Source organism: Microchirus variegatus (genome assembly GCF_963457635.1).
Source record: "Microchirus variegatus genome assembly, chromosome: 13".
NCBI classification, from domain to species: domain Eukaryota; kingdom Metazoa; phylum Chordata; class Actinopteri; order Pleuronectiformes; family Soleidae; genus Microchirus; species Microchirus variegatus.
In genome coordinates this window covers 14,251,114-14,268,482 of record NC_139814.1, presented here as the reverse complement: position 1 = coordinate 14,268,482, position 17,369 = coordinate 14,251,114, and the positions used below count along the sequence as shown (strand labels likewise).

Sequence of the window (17,369 nt, the reverse complement as noted above, 5' to 3'; positions counted from 1 at the left end):
AGCACCACGTTCTCAAATAGCCGCGCCGCATAAGACATAAATATTATCGTTTGCACCACATGTCAGTCGCAGCCCACTTCGTCAGCCGATACACGCTGTGGACATTTGCCAGCACATTTCTTGCCTGCTCTGCTCCACCACTTAATAACATCAATATCAACAACTGATCAGTGACTTTATTTAACAGTCATTTAATCTGATGCTAATGTTGACACTGTAAAACGAAGCCTTTGGGCTACAGACTGTTGTGGAAATGTTTGATAACCTCAATACAGTCTTGAGAAATTGATTGATAAACGTCCTAATCTTCCTGATTAATTAATCAGAAACAAAGAAAACCAGAAATCCTCACATTGGTTTGGTGTTTTGCTAGAAAAGCACATTATTTATCAAAACATATCCATTTCCAGTCGACCGCAGAATCAACTGTTCGTTTAGTCTCCGGTTGCGACTTCACGCTGAGGGGGACCATCACTCTTTTCCACAGCAAACATCCCAGAGGCAGAGAATATTTTGATCTGTACAAGTTCTTTATTTTATTGTAAGCACAGCTTTGTAAATGCACAGAGGAAACACAACAGTGAAAACTAGAATGTTACAAGAAGAAGGGGAAGCAAAGAAAGACACAATAAAGAGGAGGAAAGAAAAGGGTGATGTTACTGACAACTTTCTTCTTTTTTTTTTTCTGAGCTGCAAATAATACATTTCTACAATTTTCTCAGCGGAGAAAAATAAGTATGAGTGAGACAGAGAGAGAGAAAGAGAGAGAACATGTGGATGAGCACAGGTGCGTGCGTGCAAACCCCTCTGGGTGACTCTCCTTAATGACACTGTTGCTGCGTAATCCATTTTCACAACATACATCGTTATGCAGTAAGCAGCACGCACCGGCGGACTCGTCCAAGATGAACTGGGAGAAATGGACTACACCACTGAGTTATCTGAAAGGGTCGGACACTTTCACATCAATTTAAAACCGCAGTCACATTTAACTCCGACTGCGAATAGACTCCAGATAAAAACGATTTTTTTCTTTTTAAATTTAGTCTCATGCATATGCGAGCACACGACGCCTCGTATACTTTGGAATCTGCCTCTGCACTGTGTTTGCTATGAGCAGGCATGATCCACGGTGACTGGGCGTTAGTGCTGTGTAGCGTCGGTCGTACCTTTTTGGCTCATAAGCACCTTTTTGAAAGAAAACCTGTGTATCTGTGTGTGTGTGAGCACGATAACTCCTGACATTAAAAAAAACGGCTGCAGTAAAACCTCACTGATTAAATCCAACTGTGACACAACACAATCCTTTCTACCTGGCCACTCTAACTCGCTGATAAAGGAAACATCGATGGCAATGTTACATTTCATATCTTCATCCTTGAGTGATTACTGACAAACGAGTGACCGTATGTTAGTGTTTATTTATGTTTTAATGTAAATTTAAGGACTCAGTTCAGGCAGCGATGACCAGGTGAACCTTTCGACACTCCTCTCCTCTCCCTCCGCATCACACATTTTCCGTCTTGTCGTGTGGCAGCACACGTGTGTGTACGTGTGTGAGCGTCACTCTGCTGTCCAGAGTGCAAGCGTACGTGTAGGGAGTAAGCAGTTTGCTCGTGTGACAGAATGTTAGGACGTCAGTTTTTTTTTTGTTCTTGGTCTGTGTGGATGTGAACACATGGGTAGATGTTTGGTGTTTGGTGGGCAGAGTTGCAGTTCTATGTTTGCCCTGTGGGAGGGCGCAGTGTCTCCTATAGACCTTCAGAGGGGGGTTCACTGCCACTGGAGCCGGACTGGGCACGTTTGATGTACAGATTCAACAGCTTCAGCTACAGACAGAAGAGGATGACAGATGTCAGACTTTTGCCTTTAGAAGCAGAAAGAAGTCACACAAGGTGACAACAATGTTTCAATAATAAATAATACATTAAGACTCTTAAATTCTAGGAGCAAATGTGATTTCCAAGTCTTAAGCCACACAGAAATAAACTACATGTTTTCAAAAGCTTCAAGTTGTGTTCACCTTGCTGCTGGAGAGTTGACCGAGGTGTGGTTTGAGGTCCTCTCCGATCACTGCGTGAAGGGCCACCAAGCAGAACACACACGCTTTCCTCACACTGCTCTCAGAGTTGTCGTAACCCTGTTCGATCAGATAAAAATATCAGATCAACGAAGCCGCAGAGACCTTTGTTCGTAACAAACATTTGTGCGTGAATTGTGTGGGTTGGCTGAGTGTAGGAGTGGCATTAGTTTCTCAGATTCCATGAAACAAATAAGCCATGTGGAGCCAAGCTTTGTGTAAAAAGCACCTGTCAAACTGCTGAAAAACTGGGTTAGTGAGCAGCAGAATTCACTTTTCGTGGGCACTTCTTTGGTGTTTTTCAGTCATACTCCAGCCCGTTTGCAGCTGTTACCTTTTTACTAGCACAGTGTTACTGTTGCCGCCATCTGTCTCCTGTGTGCAGCACAGGAATGTTGCTGGGTGATCGAACGAGCGATAAACACTGTTATACTTCAAAAACACAGAGTTGTGTGAAGCTGATGAGGCTTAACTGAACTGAGTGAACACATTTGTTAGAAAGTAAGAGACATAGTTTTATATTTGAAACTTATGCTTCACAGTTTTAAAGGGGACAAATTAACTTTTTTAATAATTTTAATACATATATTTGGGACTCTGGAGGCCCTATGAGTTGACAACGTGTAAAGTTAGTTTTACACAAACTTCCAGCCTCAGAGGATTAACGTGTCCAGTGGATACGTTTTATATATGACGGCAATGTGCCGGCTAGAGTCAGCAAATGATGGCTTTTCCAAATGCTAACTGCTGTTAGCTTCCTGAGCCTCAGTGACGTCTCATTTGCATTTAAAGAGACAGGCACCCAAAACCGAGCGTTCTGAACAGGGCTGTTTTGGCAGGGTGATTGAACTGCTGTGGTGCTTCATCCTTAAGGTATTTTGACAAAAGCATGTCACAGACATGTTCATTAGGACACCAGGGAACTAGGTTAACTTGGAGAAATAGGGTATAATATGTCTACTTTAAAACTGAACTGTTGATGTTTAGCATCACAGCTAACAGCTATGAGTGTGTGTGTGTGTTACCTGTATGAGTCCTGGCACTATCTCAGGCAGCATGCTGGCCAGACCCTCTCTGGGAAACCTCTCCACCACTTTGGTCTGCATCTTAATGGCAGCCAGGTTGATGGGGTAGTCCGCTGACTGGATGATGGGACATAACACCTTGATGCACTGGTCTGGACTGATGGACAATGCCAACATGGCTGCCGTCTCCTCTGCTGCGCGCACCACCTGCAGAAACGTAATCAAACTTTACATTGACGCTGTTCAAATATATAAACACTCTCTTAAGCACTAATGAACACTTGCATGTAAGTGATCTGTGCGGCTGAGTGAACTTACCTCCTTGTGAGGGTCTTTGTGAGCCTCCAGGGCCTTCATAATGGTGAGCTCTGCGTAGTTTTTGAACCTCCAGGGCTGCTTGCAGAGAATCTCTCTCAGCACCCGCAGAGCCAGTGTCCGAATCACATGCTGGGAGAATTATAAGAATTCAACTATTAATAAGCGACTTTGGCTTGGTCTATTGGCACAGTATTAAAAGAGTGTCTTGAAATGAGTGTGGCTACCTCTCGGTCACCCATCGTCTCAAGCAGGAGCAGCAGGATGGTCTTGAAATGTTCATCCCACACCTGCAGGGTGTTTTCGTGAATCAGCTTCAGCAGCTCACACAACGCAGACTTCCTCTCCTCTATTCGCTCATTGTGATTTGACAACTCCTTCAGCAGCTCGGCCACCAGCTCTGACTGGTCCAGACTGATATCTGTTAAGAGACAAGAAAAAGAAAATCCTGGTATTTTATCATATTTTATCATTTCCTGTTATTGCGTTTGTATAAGAAGGTGACTGTGTACCATCAGTTAGAAGCTCTGAGTCGTCCAGGCCGGTGTCTTTACGATGTTTAAAAGGAGAATCAGAGAAGTCACGGGCACCTCTGGGGCTGGAGGAGAGCAGTGGTGTGTTCAGGAGAGATGTCTTGTTGTCCAGAGCCATGCGGCCTCCGTCCATCAAATCTGACCCACTGCCACCCTACAAAGCATAAAATCAGTGGAGCTGCTTTTTAATTTCATTTTTACAATCAAAAACAAAAAAAAACATAACATGAAGAGATACACGGTTACAGAAAAGCCACTGTGCAGTTTTGGTGACTGCCATGAAGGCAGAAAAATTTAAATAGACAACTAATGTGGTAATGTTGTGTACAGATTAGCCACAACATTAAACCTGGAAACTAACAAGTGTACTTTTGGAGTACAAAGTGGGTGATTGGTAGACTAACGACAGGTGGGCTGGTTAGATTTCACATGCATCGCATGGGGAAAATGTCAGAAGGTCACACCTTTGTACCATAGTACACCATGACCTTTAAAGGGGTCAGTGTTGTAGGGCTGCAAAAAGACCTGGCACAGCAAGTTATGAATATGGCCTGAATAACCTCAACGTCAAGATAAGCAAATCTTATAGGAGGATTTGCTGTAAATGTTGTGATTCAACTATAACAATGAACATGTTTACAGCCACCCATCCCATAAACACTCAATGTATCCCTCTAAGTTACAATGGGACAGATGTCAGGGTCAAACCCTTTACACCTGTTTTCTGTGACTGGATTGCAATCGGATAGCGCAGTTGTGCAGTTGTAAATACACCCTAGGACGGATTGTTATACAATCTGCGAAACCAGTTCAGGAAGTGGTCAGATATGGTGGGTCTCCCATGTGACAAAGAAATCATTAAAACTGAATAATTTGGGTTCACAAACAAGATATTCAAGAACATAATTTCCACTCATCAACATTTTCTGACATTTATGGACCAAACAAGTACTAGATTAATTGAGAATAATAGTCAGATTAATCGATTGAAGCCTGGATTACTGTATCATTCTTTCTACATACAATACTGTGACATCATTTCACAGCCTGAATTACAGATGCATAAACACAACAGTGCAGAGAACAGTGTATGATCAGGTTGTGTGAACTGTTGGGTTGGTCTTCACTCTATAATACTGTGAAGGTTTCTGCCCGACTATGTACAGTGCCTTGAGATAATAAATATTGAAATTTGGCGCTATACAAATATAATTGAATTGAAATGTGTGTGCTCTCCTCACCTCCTCTCCTTGCCGCCGTTGAACTGGTTCATTCATATCTTCTTGGCTGCGGACGCTGAAGTTCTGAATGGCTTCAGTGACACCTTTCAGCGAGCTGTAGATGTCCTCCGAGTTCATGTTTTCCGTGTCGTAATCAAAAGCACTGCACAAGAAAGATATGCAGTTACATTTCACGTAGACAGGGTTTCATGTGGTGCAAAATATTGGGTGAACACAGACTGAAGTCTAATTGTGAAAAGTCGAATTTATTGAAACAATCCCAATCTCCAAAGTCAGAGATCATGTGAATAATTGTGAATCCTTATGAACATCTGGGTTAGGGCTGTTTTTCTTTTAACTAATACACATTTATTATCTTTTCTTTTCTCATGCTTGTTCGTCAAAAGCTACGCTTACATGTGTACATTTTCTTCATTTCACGCAAAAACATTCTGCTTACAAATTACACGCCTCCCGTTTACATAGATGTACAAATAAGTAACCTGTTCATGACGTGCGTAGACATGCATCAAACATTTAATTAGAAAAAAATATTTTTTTCAGGAAATATTAGTAGAAGCTTTATATTTGCAAACAAATCCTGTTGTTGCTATCAGATATTTCTCCTCTGCACATCCCCTCACTGCACACCATTGATTTATTATCCCTCCTCTCTACTAGTCTTTTCTTATTTCTAAAAACGGACCTATTTTCATTAGCGCTCATCTCCATAATGAAGAAACTGGCACAGCAGTTGGCAAACATTGCTTCTGCATTCAATAAACAGGGGAAAGGAAGGGAGGATATCTACATAAATCCAAGCACATTTAATTTACTGTCTACAATCAGGAGTTCTTTTAAATTCCCTGATGTGAAACACTTCCTCCAGGTTTTTATCAATACATTAAATTTCCTTCCAAATGGGCCATGTTGGACCAGAGTATTTGGCTAGTTTACATTTTTATTCTGATCAGGTTTTTGTTACAATTGTTTGTGTCCATGTAAATAAAGCTAATGACTGGATTAGAAAATGTATGATTACCTTGGCGAGGGTGTGTTCTGGGAGGTGTTGGTGGGTGACGTGACTGGACTGGGCCAGCTGGCTGGAGATCGGGGTGTGTGTCGTGTCAGAGGACTTCCCATTGTTGCCTGAGAAAGTAACCAATTAAATATAGCATTAACAACCTTGTGTCTTGGACACACTTGAAACTCTTAAGTGTGCACTGTAGGAGACTGTGAAATGTACTTGTGCAACATTGCCAGTGTTCTTCAGATGGTTTTGAAGCAGCTTGGTGGCTCCGTCCTGAAAGGTTTTGGGCAGAGCTGCCAGCAGCATGGTGAACTCTGGAGTGTTGAGCTGGAACAGGGAGATGAGCACCGACTGCGCAGCCTGGTGCACACAAAATATATCCCTTTCATTTAAATGTACAAGATCAAATGTACAAAAACCAAAAGCAGATCTGAATGTTTGAAAATGTGTGTTTTGTGAGCGTGAGTACCTTTCTGACATCAGAGCTCTTGGGTTCAGTCGTCCAGGTGATGATGCGCGAGACGGCCAGCCGAGTCTCACTGAGGTTCACGAAGTCTGGAGGCTCCATCTGTAACGTCAGCGTTTCGATGTACTTCAGAATGGCCACCTTCACCTACAACACAAATAATTTTATACACATCATTAGATAATCGGGTTAATCTGACAGAAAGTGCATGGACAATATTTACCTGCAAATAAATAAAAAGTGAATAAAACACCAACATACACACACACACACACACAGAAAAGAAAAGTGACCACCACTGTTCACAGTGAGCAGGTACAACCACAGCAGAGCGTACAACTCTCGCAGATCTGAGGAAATGAAATGAGCTCATGAATCAGTGTTTGAAGATCAAAATATATTCATGGTCATGCACAGCAATCACTTATAAATGTAATTAACATAAACCAATAAATCCCATTCTCCACAGGCTCCAAAACAACACAACAACTGACTCCTGCCATTCCTCTACTGCACTCTCCATCACTGTATGTCTACATATGCACCGCAAGGACAGGAACTTCCTCCAAATCACTTAGAAGTATCGTGCGCGCCATTTAATTGCTCCCCCCGGAGCGCACTGACCTGGGAGGACTGGCTCCAGGCTGCAGCCTGCTCGTCTAGAGAGCAGGCGTGGCGGCGCGCTCTGAGGGGGAACAATTTTACCCCGGCCCCTCCCCTGCCTCGCCCTCGCCCACAACACGAGCTCCGTACAGGCTTCAGAGAGAAAGAGGAGAAGCACCGCGTCAATCGGCGAAGACAGAGAAGGAGACGAGGACATGGAAGGGCGGGGGGGAGACAAGAGGAGAGAAAGAAGAGGGAGAGAGGGAGGGAGGGATGGAGCAGAGGTTCAGAGGAGTAAAAAGGTTGGAAAATAGGCTTGGGTATGGTAATCTGCTGCACAGCTGTCATTACACAATGCATTACTTCAGCCACAAGATGGCAGCAAAAAGTTGTTATGCCAATATACCACTATAAACTGATGGCTTGTGAGGCTGCATGCAACGTTCTATGAGCTGGATGAATAATGCTACACTTTATCATAATTAAACCTTGTGATCTGCATGTCAGAAGAATCATCCCAAATCACATTTGTCAAAATCCTGGAAATTAAAGAGAATTAAAGACTGCCATAAAGCAACAGTCCTTCCAATGTGCAGCATCATGTGACTCCTTAATTCATAATAATCCGCGCTAGTCGGAAATGAGAGCTGTACACTTCTGCTATGAGTACTGGGAGTCTCAATAGGTCATTTTTATCCTTTCACAACCCAAGCCTGGTTGAAAGAAAAAAGCTGACAGATAAAGTGCAGTGAAAGGAAATGAAAAAATGCGTTAAACAGGACAAGAAATGGCATGAGGCCGAGTAGAGTGTGATAGTGATGAAAAGTGAGAGATGATTTAAGATAAATTTACAGGAAGTGTAAGGTGAAGGGTTAGTGAGAGAGATAACGGAAAGCACAAGGATGGAGAAGCAGTTAGAGGAAGAGAGCTTGAAGGGAGTGTCAACACACAAAGCCAGCGGAGTGGTTAAATCAACTGCCGTCCAATCACAGCCCAGGATTCAGGGCTTTGTGGGGTTTGGGAGGAGGAGCCAGCATGGGGAGGGATGAGGTCACATAAGTACATCAGTTACCATTGTTATAACATCCTTGAATTTCCAGCTGTACGTCCATTCTTCCAATCAACCACCTGCTTAAGTTAAACCTTGATACACTGAGCCTCCTCACTCAAATAAAACACACACACGCACACTTAACAAACTTTACCTTTACCTTAAGGTTGGGTGTCTGTGTCTGGTCGACAGTAAATCTCATGAGAATTGTGAACTGGAGATCATTCGGAAAAGACTCTCTGCAAGTAAAAACATAAAACCACATTATAGCAGGAAGAAATGTAGAAATAAATACAATAATTACTTGGTCACAACAAGTCAGTGGTAAAACATTGATTTTTGCCAACACCTTAGCATTCTTTTGCAAAAACATATGCTAAAATACAGAGTGAAAGAGAGGCATTGGTGGTGAGAGGCCTATCAGTTCTTTTCTATTTACACTACTGTGCAATATTTTGGGCACTTAAGAGGAACACGGTATCATCAGGGAGGGAAATGATCCGTATCATATTCATTCTGCAGTATGACGACACCCCAGACAAACAGCCAGAGACACAAGGTACTTTCTACAGGGGACTACAAGAACAAGAAGAAGTGCAACAGCTGGTATGGCCCCCACAGAGCGCAAGTCATTCTGGGGTTGAATGAAGAGACACTGAAATACATCGTTCTCAAAAGGTACCTGAACTAGGGTAATAGTCAATAAGATGAAGAATTAGCTGTAATGTTTAAATATTCTTATACTATATGATATAATACTGTGTTGCGAGTGGCAAACCCACCGTGTGACATCCAGGGCTTTTTGAACTTTGGCCTGTACAGAACCCAGCAGGTCAGCTCCCATCTTCTTCAGCAGCTGCGTGAGTAGGACAAACAACCAGTCGTGTAGGTCGTCCTTATGGACCACGACGAAGTCTACCAGCGTCTCCAGGAACATGCTGAACACCTACAGTAGAATCACATACGTATAGATGTTGAACACACCGAGAACAATGCACATTTTTTACCTTTTCACAAACATGCATGCACGCATTCAACATTCAGTTCTTGTATTTATTAGAGGATAAACTTGATTCTGTCATTCCAATTGTGAGGTTAGTGGTTATTCACTCATCATTGCAGCAGTCCACAATCATTCCCAATCACACAAAAAAACACCACCCAGATTAATGGAGAATTGATAACATAAGACAACCACAATGAATTATGACACAACCAAACAAGCTGTACATGCTAGTGGTTGACTGCGGTTACAGGCAACACTGTGAGGTAGGTTAGTGAGGGTTATGTTGTTGCCATGGTAACTGGTAAATCAATTAGATTAATGATGCACATTTTTATTCAAACAAACAGTTAGACTACGTGGCCAAACTTACTCTCTACAGAGAGTTCCAGAGAGCGACGGCATGTGGGAGAGAGAGACACATCTGTTAGAATCCTGACAAAGACTGCACTCAGCTTGTGAGTGTGCACTCATAACGTTATCCTTCAACACACAACTGGCACAAATTCTTAAGCGTCTTCAACCAAGTAAGAAACATAAAGTGACAAATTTGAAGAGCTGAAATGAAATAAAAGTGGTCAATGAGAAAGAAGATGAAGAAAGAGAATGTAGTGGAGGGGGAAAAAAGAGATAAGAATCTGGAGAACCATTGATGGTGAGATGCAGTACCTTGAAGGAGGCTGAGCTTATACCGGATTCTGCCGTGCCGTACACCCTGCCGGAGTCGCGCTGAAAATTCATCAAATCGTCAAAACGTCAAACGAGGGGAGGGGAGAAGCTCACACACCTTACGGTGTGAGGCGAGGGGGGCACTCGAAGATGCCGAAAGAGAAGTGGCAGTGAGAGAGGGGGGCGAGCCGCAGCTAGTTAGTCAAGAGAGAAGAGCTGGCAGCCCAAACACATTCGTGCGCGTGAGTGTTTGTGTGCATGTGTAAGTACATTTGTGGACAAGTGTTTTCTCGATTAAGACTGCAGGTAGGCAGGTGAGAGACAGGAGGGGGTGGCAATAAATGCGGTGAGCACAACCAGCCGACTGGCTGCTGAAGAGTAACAGAGCAAACCCACAGGACGACGGAGAGGGTGAGGTCACACGCAAACTCAGGTGGGTGCATGCCGAAAGAGAAAAGTCTGCCGCACGCTCCGCATGCCTGTGTTAATGTTTTTTTTTTGTGTGCGTATATCCATGTGTCTTCAATTCGGTTTCACTGACTTCACCTCTACAAGTTTTGTTGAAGCAGGTCTGTGTGTGTATAAACCAGAATATTTTCTTGTTTTGGCAGAATCCGGTACAGTGAAAGATGGTGGAATAAAATAAGTATTTGAAACCAAAGTAAAAAACCAGTGGGTGAATAATGAATCCATGTGACATGTGTGACGTGTGAATGAGTGCTGGGTGAGAACTTGGGCCACATGCACCCATACCTTACTATGAGGGTCTGCAAACATCCTGGTGAAGATTTCACACAGTCTCTTTAACTCTACACGGCTGCAAATAATAACAATAAAGAAGATTAGATAAAGTAGATCATCATTTTGTACAGTGAAGATACGTTTGCCTGTTCAGTGACTGACCTGAGGGTGCGGTGGTTTTTAAGTAGAGCCTGTAGGCCCAACAGTCCCTCCTTTCTCTCAGACCAGTTGGAACTGGCACAGCGATTCAGCACCTGAAAATATAAATACTTTTACTTTTATATACCACTTTTATAAACTCAGCATTTATGATATTAAGAAATATATTGATCCTGATTCAAAGATGTATTTGTGCTATCTCAAACTTTCACTGCAGATTCAGATCATGTTTACTCAGGAAAAAAGGTTATTGTTGTTTGGTCTAGTGTCTGCCTGGTTTGCTGGGGGCCGTACCTATGTTCCCCAGGTCCTGTGTTCCCCGCTTTGTATGTGACCGGGGTACATAGGACCGTTTTTTAGAAAGGTCCGATGCTCCCCGATCGGGGAACATGACCCCGTTTCCTGAATGTTCTGCTGTATTGCTGTTACCACTAACCTCAGCCACGTCCTCCGTCTGTCTCATGTAGGTCGGGATAGAGCCTCCGTTTCGAGAGCTATAGGATCTTTCTGAACAGGCACTGGACGCGTCACTGTTAGCATCGTCGTCAGAGTACATGCTGTAGTTCTCATAACGCCGCCGTGCAGGCTTCTTCTGTGGAGAAACAGAGAATGGGCTAAATAAAATTTGAATTCACACGATAGCAATTAAAAAGAACATGAAGAAAAGCTACATTTCTAGGGCCAAAAGCTAGCTAAACACACACAAAACACAGATAAGAGACGGGCAAAGAAGCTGACCTTGGACCGCATGTCTCCCAACAGCTGACAGCATTAAACAGAGGCAGAATCAAGGGTTAGTTAACACACAGACACACTCTCTAGGCAGTGTGAGCTGCACAACCTGACCACTAACTAGAATGTGCACTTGAGTTATTGTGTTGTTGTTTTTAATGTATTGTGTTGTTGAGGAGTGTCATTTTCTTACTAGTGCATCTGCAAGAGCCTCTTCGACGTCAGAGCCTGTGTTAAGAACCCTCATGGCACTGACGGATGATGAGAGACGACTGGACTGACTGATACCAAAACCTGTTCCTGAAGAGAGAAAGGAGATAGAAAGAAAGACAGGAAGGACAGATAGATGGACAACAGAGGACACCATTAAATTCACCTTAAAATAAAGGGTTCAAGTCTGCGGTCTCTCCCCCACTCATCAAATTGTCTCTCACTTGTCCACAGACAATCCACCATACGATCCATCTCTCTTTCTTTATCACCCATTCTCTGACATTTACTCAACCCACACATGTTGTTAGGTGACATTGCAGGAACCACTGAGGGAGAAAGACACGATGGATGGACATAAAACACATTGAATGCACTGGTGTCCCTGCAGAGAGGGAGCAGAGATAAATAAAGAAACTGAATGGACACTGGTAAAACTGGCAACTGAACGGGCGGAAGCATGCGATTCCACTGGAGGGTTTGACATCCTTGAGCAGAATGTTAAAAAAACCAAAAAAAAAACAACTGAGGCTGATGGACAAGAAAAGACAGTGGCTGACAAAAAACGGGAGAAGATGCGCGGTGCTAATGACCAAAAAGAAATCGTAACGGACACAACTTAAGGCAGAGTGGGTGGGTGAGGAACAGAGAAATAGTTCTACTCAGCCTTCACCTGCAGCACCAAAAGCATCAGGTGTGTGGAGAGCTCCAGTAGAGCGAGAGTAGCTCCGCGTTGCTGCAACCAAAATTAAAACACACACACAAGAGTTTAACATTCGCACACCCACACACACACGACAAACACGTACAATCCTCACACTGGCTGAGCAGTGGCTGAGAGTAGAAAGACAGGCTGAAACACATGCAAACAAATGCAAGTGACTGCTTTTTATTTTTCTTATCACTCGCAAGTATTTAATTAGATTTTTGCTTTAAGCTAACTTTTATATTTATCCAACCCTTGACACATCCTAATTGTCCGACTCATCCCTCCTGGGTGTGAGTCCGCTACTGCTACTCACCAAGTGGTGTGAAGGAGCGTATGGGGCTGGTGTCCCGGCTGCTCTCCCTGCTGGCTTCTCTGCTGCAGCCCTGACTCATACTGGGCCGAGGGATACGACTGCCCCGAGCTAAAACCACCCAGGTTACAACGCCACACCGCAGCGGAGGAAAAGAGGAGAACAGGGGGAAGAAAGGGCAGTGGAGGGAAGAAAGTTGGTTTATAAGAACACGAAGGACAAGGGGAAGGGACGTACAGAGGACGGCAAAAACACAAACATGAGTAGTTGATGAAGAAGAGGATAGGGAAGATACATGGATATAGACATAAATAAGACAATAGAGCTAAAAGTAACAGACTGAAAAAAAAGAGACGATGAGCACAAGTCTGAGCTTAGGGCTGCAACTAACAATAGGGTGATCCCAATCAACAGTTATTCTGCCAACAAACTTGTTTATTTTTATGGCTGATTGTTAGTAGCAATAAAGCAGCGTATTTATTTACTTGATAAGTCAGTCTAACATGTCACACACTAAAGAGTAAAAACAAGCACATCCAACAAAAACATTTAGAAGAGTGCTGAATCAACCAAAAATCTCCATGACAGTAAAAATAAGAGGATCCGCACACCTGTTGTGTTGTAAGGATAATTTCCCTCTTTTTACTGACTAAACGCAAAAGAACACAACGAAAACCAAATGAGTATTTGGCATGATTTTCCATTTCTGAACAATTTGAGATGCACCTAAAAAGAGCACCAGACTGCTGAGCTCACATTTAAATAAACAAACATGCTAATTCACACACGCACACACAGAAAAGAGAGGAAGTAATAGATGGTGGATTTAGTGACTGCGGGGAGGGAAAAAGGGACGACTTGCATTTTAATCCAGTAGCATTGCAATCAACTTCCCCCGTTCAATGCTCTGTTCATCAGCAGCTTCAGCATCTAACCAGCCAATCACGGTTAATCACAGCGCACCAGGGAGCAACAACCAATGACCCCGCGAGAAAGTTCATTCATCGGCCACTCACAACATGTTAGTACAGAGAGAGTGGAGGTGCTGTATGTTTACAAAGCAAGGGCGTGCGCTGATCACGGGCACCCATCATCATGACAACACAGCCATGAGGTCAGAGAGAGTTGAGCGCTATGGTTCTCTGACGCAGTGAGATACTGCTCGATTTAGATGGCCGCCGAGATTTGTAGTGATGGATAGAGGTAAAGAATGAAGAATGGAGGGATGATTTCATGAGAGGAGAATGTAAGGATGAGACTCGATATGATTAAGGTGGAGGGATGAATAGTAGAGTCTTGTCGAGGTTTTGGAGCCTTACCTCCTCTACTTGCGCCGTTGTAGATGGAACTAATACTGGAAGGAGCTAAGGGACAGAAATAAGGAGAAGGGAAAAGGGAGGACAGAAAGAGGAGCGGAGGAGGAGGAACAGGTGGACAGGGAGCCAGAGGGGGAAAAAAAATGTTGAGATCCAAACATTTATGGCCAATTGAGAAGGCTTTTAAGTTAACACCAGAGATTTTCCTGGTTAACTTCTGGTCAATCATGCTCGCCTGCGAGCTGGCTGTAAACTGTGGAATGGATTTCCTAATTGGAGTCATGCATCATTACTCCGCGTCTCATTAAGACATGCCTCAGTTCAGGAAATCCATTCCACGTTTTACAGCCAGCTATCAGAGCAGTCAGGTATATCACTTGTGGAGACATTTCAGCAGATATTTAAGCACCGAGTATCTGATCAGACATCTCTACAGTTGTATGGGAAATTTCCGATCCGTCAATTACGTCTGTATCAGAATCCGAGCGGATCCCATCCCTAGTAGTGTTTAGGGCAAACATTCTGACCAGTCATTGGTAAGGCTGGGTGTTGATTAAAACTATATCAATACTTGGATTAATGTGGACAATACTGATTCTGCAACAACTCTTTTCAATAGCATAACACTATGCTATGCTCTCACATTTATCCTGTGCACTTCAGATAAGTCCTAAATCAGGAGTGCTGCTAGGTCTCTGTACAAAAGTATGCTGCATGCTTTTGAGATGACATTTTGGTACATAAGGAGTTCAATATCAAATGAGAACACATTTTCAATGACAGGCGATTCAGAGACCAATAGTCCAATACCCAGTTGATAATACAGAAGTATTTAAGTTAAATATCCATCTATAGCCACTGGTTACATGAAGATAATTGCTTACTTACCAACAGATAGCCGAGTGGGTGAAGAGTCTCTGGAGCAGCCCTGGCTTCGAGGGATGCGGCTGCGTCTACGTCCGTCTCCGCTGGCTCCAGCCAACACCCTGTGGGCCCCCGAGCTCATGGTGCTCAGCGCCGTACTCGTCAGCACGCGACCAGGAGAACCACTCCGACTGCCGGCTTGAGAGAGAAAAGACAACAAAATACAAAGAAAGGGAGAAAGTCAGGTAACAGTTGGACTTTGACAAAGCTATCCAGAAACTAAGCCTTAGCTTATCTTATTGAAAATGTTGTGAATAGTTGTGCGTACAAACACCACAACTGCTACTGTATTCAAATACAAAGCACGTGATTCAAAGCACTTTATGGTAAATGTAAAAAAAACAATACATATATTAAATTATTTAAATTATTTTAGGGCTTGAAGAGATGAAAACCAGAAGAAGAGGAAAGCGCACTTTAAATGGTTAGATGTTGTTAAATGAACTTCAACATGACAAATTCAAAGTTTTTTTTTTATCTTTAAGATACAGAATAATTTAAACAAGATCTCATGCAAAATAAAAACAACATTTGGTGATGGAAATCTCCAAGTGCAAAGCCCACTGTGTATCTTCTCTATACACCAACTGACATTAAAACCAAACTGAGGAAAAACAGTTGAGAAGCTGCTCTGCAGTGCACAGCATTGAAGTGTGTGAACAAGCATTTGGGGAACAGGCTCCAAGGCACCACACGTGATGCTGGATCTAAAATATTTCAGCAGGCAGAGCAGAGTCTCTGGTTCTTTCTCACCGACACACAAAAACTAATGCCAGACACGCGCACACACACACACACACACACATACATGTACTCGCTACACATGGAGAGTATTTTTCTTTGTACTAGCCACAGAGTCACAGAGCTACATACATGTGATACATCTAAAAGCAACTAACAAGGAAAGAAAGAATTGTTTTGATATCTTGAGGGAATAATGATCACTAACTATAATTTTAATGATATGAGGGATATTGGAAACTCAGATGACCACCAGTCATCCAGTCAGTTCTCCTTTGACTTCTTTCCCTTAGATTTACAGACATAAAGACTGTTTAGCTGAAGTAAGTATTTGCTTTTGAATCACATTAATGTAAACTACCTTAATGTCACATGTTCTCAGGTTTAACATGAAGAAATAATTGCCAATTGCATAATTTAATTTCTGGGGGACTATCTCCCAAGGTGGGAGTCCCGTTTTTAATGTTAAACACTGATCGTAGACCAGATTGCACCACAGAACAATCTGTGCCTTTATGTCCCAGCATGCTTCAGCCAGAGTGGAAAGAACTGAAGTGAACTTTTAAAGTGCATAAGAAAAAAAGGAACTAAGAGCAACAGATGAAAGGCAGTGAGGATAAAGAAAGCGGGTAAAAAGAAGTAGCATTGTAATCTTACCACCAACAGGGGTAGCAGACTGAGATCCTGAGCCATTAAGGCCATTGGTTGGGAGGAGGGGGAAAAGCAGAGGCGAGGGGGAAGGAACAGCAGGTTAAACCAGATGAATAATGGGTGTTAGCGCAAAAAAGCGTAATGGGAGTTGGAACACAGAGCACGATGGGAGAGCATCCGCGTGTTCAATATCAAGAATGAAGGCAAAGCTGAAGCACTTTGGTCAAACAAATCCATTTATTTAAGATAAATCAAGTATTAAAAGATGCTTTGCTTAAACAAACACAAACATCGAACCTACTGCTGATAATGGCCTTAAAGAAGCGGTGCATGTTGAGACAGTGGATAAATATGTACGAGGTGAAGCCTGTTCACAATAAGACGGAAAAATAAAAAACCTTGAAGAAAATATGCTTAAAATATAATCCACACACACTCTCACAAACAAAACATGTAGAAATGATTCTGAGCCTCTGTGCAGCTGTCTTTCTAACCCTAATCTGTGGTCTGGGATTTGACTCTTGATTTGGTCCTTTATTCAAATCTCCACATGTGATCAGCACAATGAGCTCTGTTGCAGTCACTTTTTATATTATTGCTTATTTTTAGTGTCCTAGTAAAACATAAGCCTTGTATTAGTAGGTCTTCCTGGAAAGCAGTGCTGCTTCTGCATAGCAACGTAGTTAGCTTAGTGGCTGGTGTTACACATTTTACAGTGTACAGGTTTTTAAATAACTTGAACGACAGCCAGAGCCAGGCTACAGCAGCAGAAATAAACCGCCCACCATACCATCCTCAGTGATGAGACACAGCATGCAGAGAACAAAAAAAAAACACACACCACACACACATACACACACTCGCTCCTCAGTACACAAAAC

The 17,369-nt window shown here is 42.9% G+C and overlaps 1 protein-coding gene across 1 annotated transcript in view; it reads right to left on the bottom strand.

The window, feature by feature from the left end:
- Positions 1-539: 539 nt before the first annotated feature.
- The window catches only part of clasp2 (cytoplasmic linker associated protein 2), a 48,764-nt gene continuing 31,934 nt past the window's right edge, over positions 540-17,369 (bottom strand). The window contains exons 22-42 of the mRNA XM_083899761.1: positions 15,061-15,234; positions 14,176-14,220; positions 12,860-12,967; positions 12,511-12,573; positions 11,821-11,927; positions 11,332-11,487; positions 10,899-10,990; positions 10,749-10,812; positions 9,996-10,055; positions 9,106-9,269; positions 8,484-8,562; positions 6,673-6,816; positions 6,420-6,563; positions 6,216-6,322; positions 5,195-5,336; positions 3,933-4,107; positions 3,648-3,841; positions 3,424-3,552; positions 3,106-3,312; positions 2,024-2,140; positions 540-1,829 (exon numbers count right to left, since the gene is read on the bottom strand). Of these exons, the coding sequence (XP_083755887.1) occupies positions 1,752-1,829; positions 2,024-2,140; positions 3,106-3,312; positions 3,424-3,552; positions 3,648-3,841; positions 3,933-4,107; positions 5,195-5,336; positions 6,216-6,322; positions 6,420-6,563; positions 6,673-6,816; positions 8,484-8,562; positions 9,106-9,269; positions 9,996-10,055; positions 10,749-10,812; positions 10,899-10,990; positions 11,332-11,487; positions 11,821-11,927; positions 12,511-12,573; positions 12,860-12,967; positions 14,176-14,220; positions 15,061-15,234 (2,549 nt within the window). The 3' untranslated portion in view covers positions 540-1,751. The remainder of the gene's footprint in view (positions 1,830-2,023; positions 2,141-3,105; positions 3,313-3,423; positions 3,553-3,647; positions 3,842-3,932; positions 4,108-5,194; positions 5,337-6,215; positions 6,323-6,419; positions 6,564-6,672; positions 6,817-8,483; positions 8,563-9,105; positions 9,270-9,995; positions 10,056-10,748; positions 10,813-10,898; positions 10,991-11,331; positions 11,488-11,820; positions 11,928-12,510; positions 12,574-12,859; positions 12,968-14,175; positions 14,221-15,060; positions 15,235-17,369) is intronic.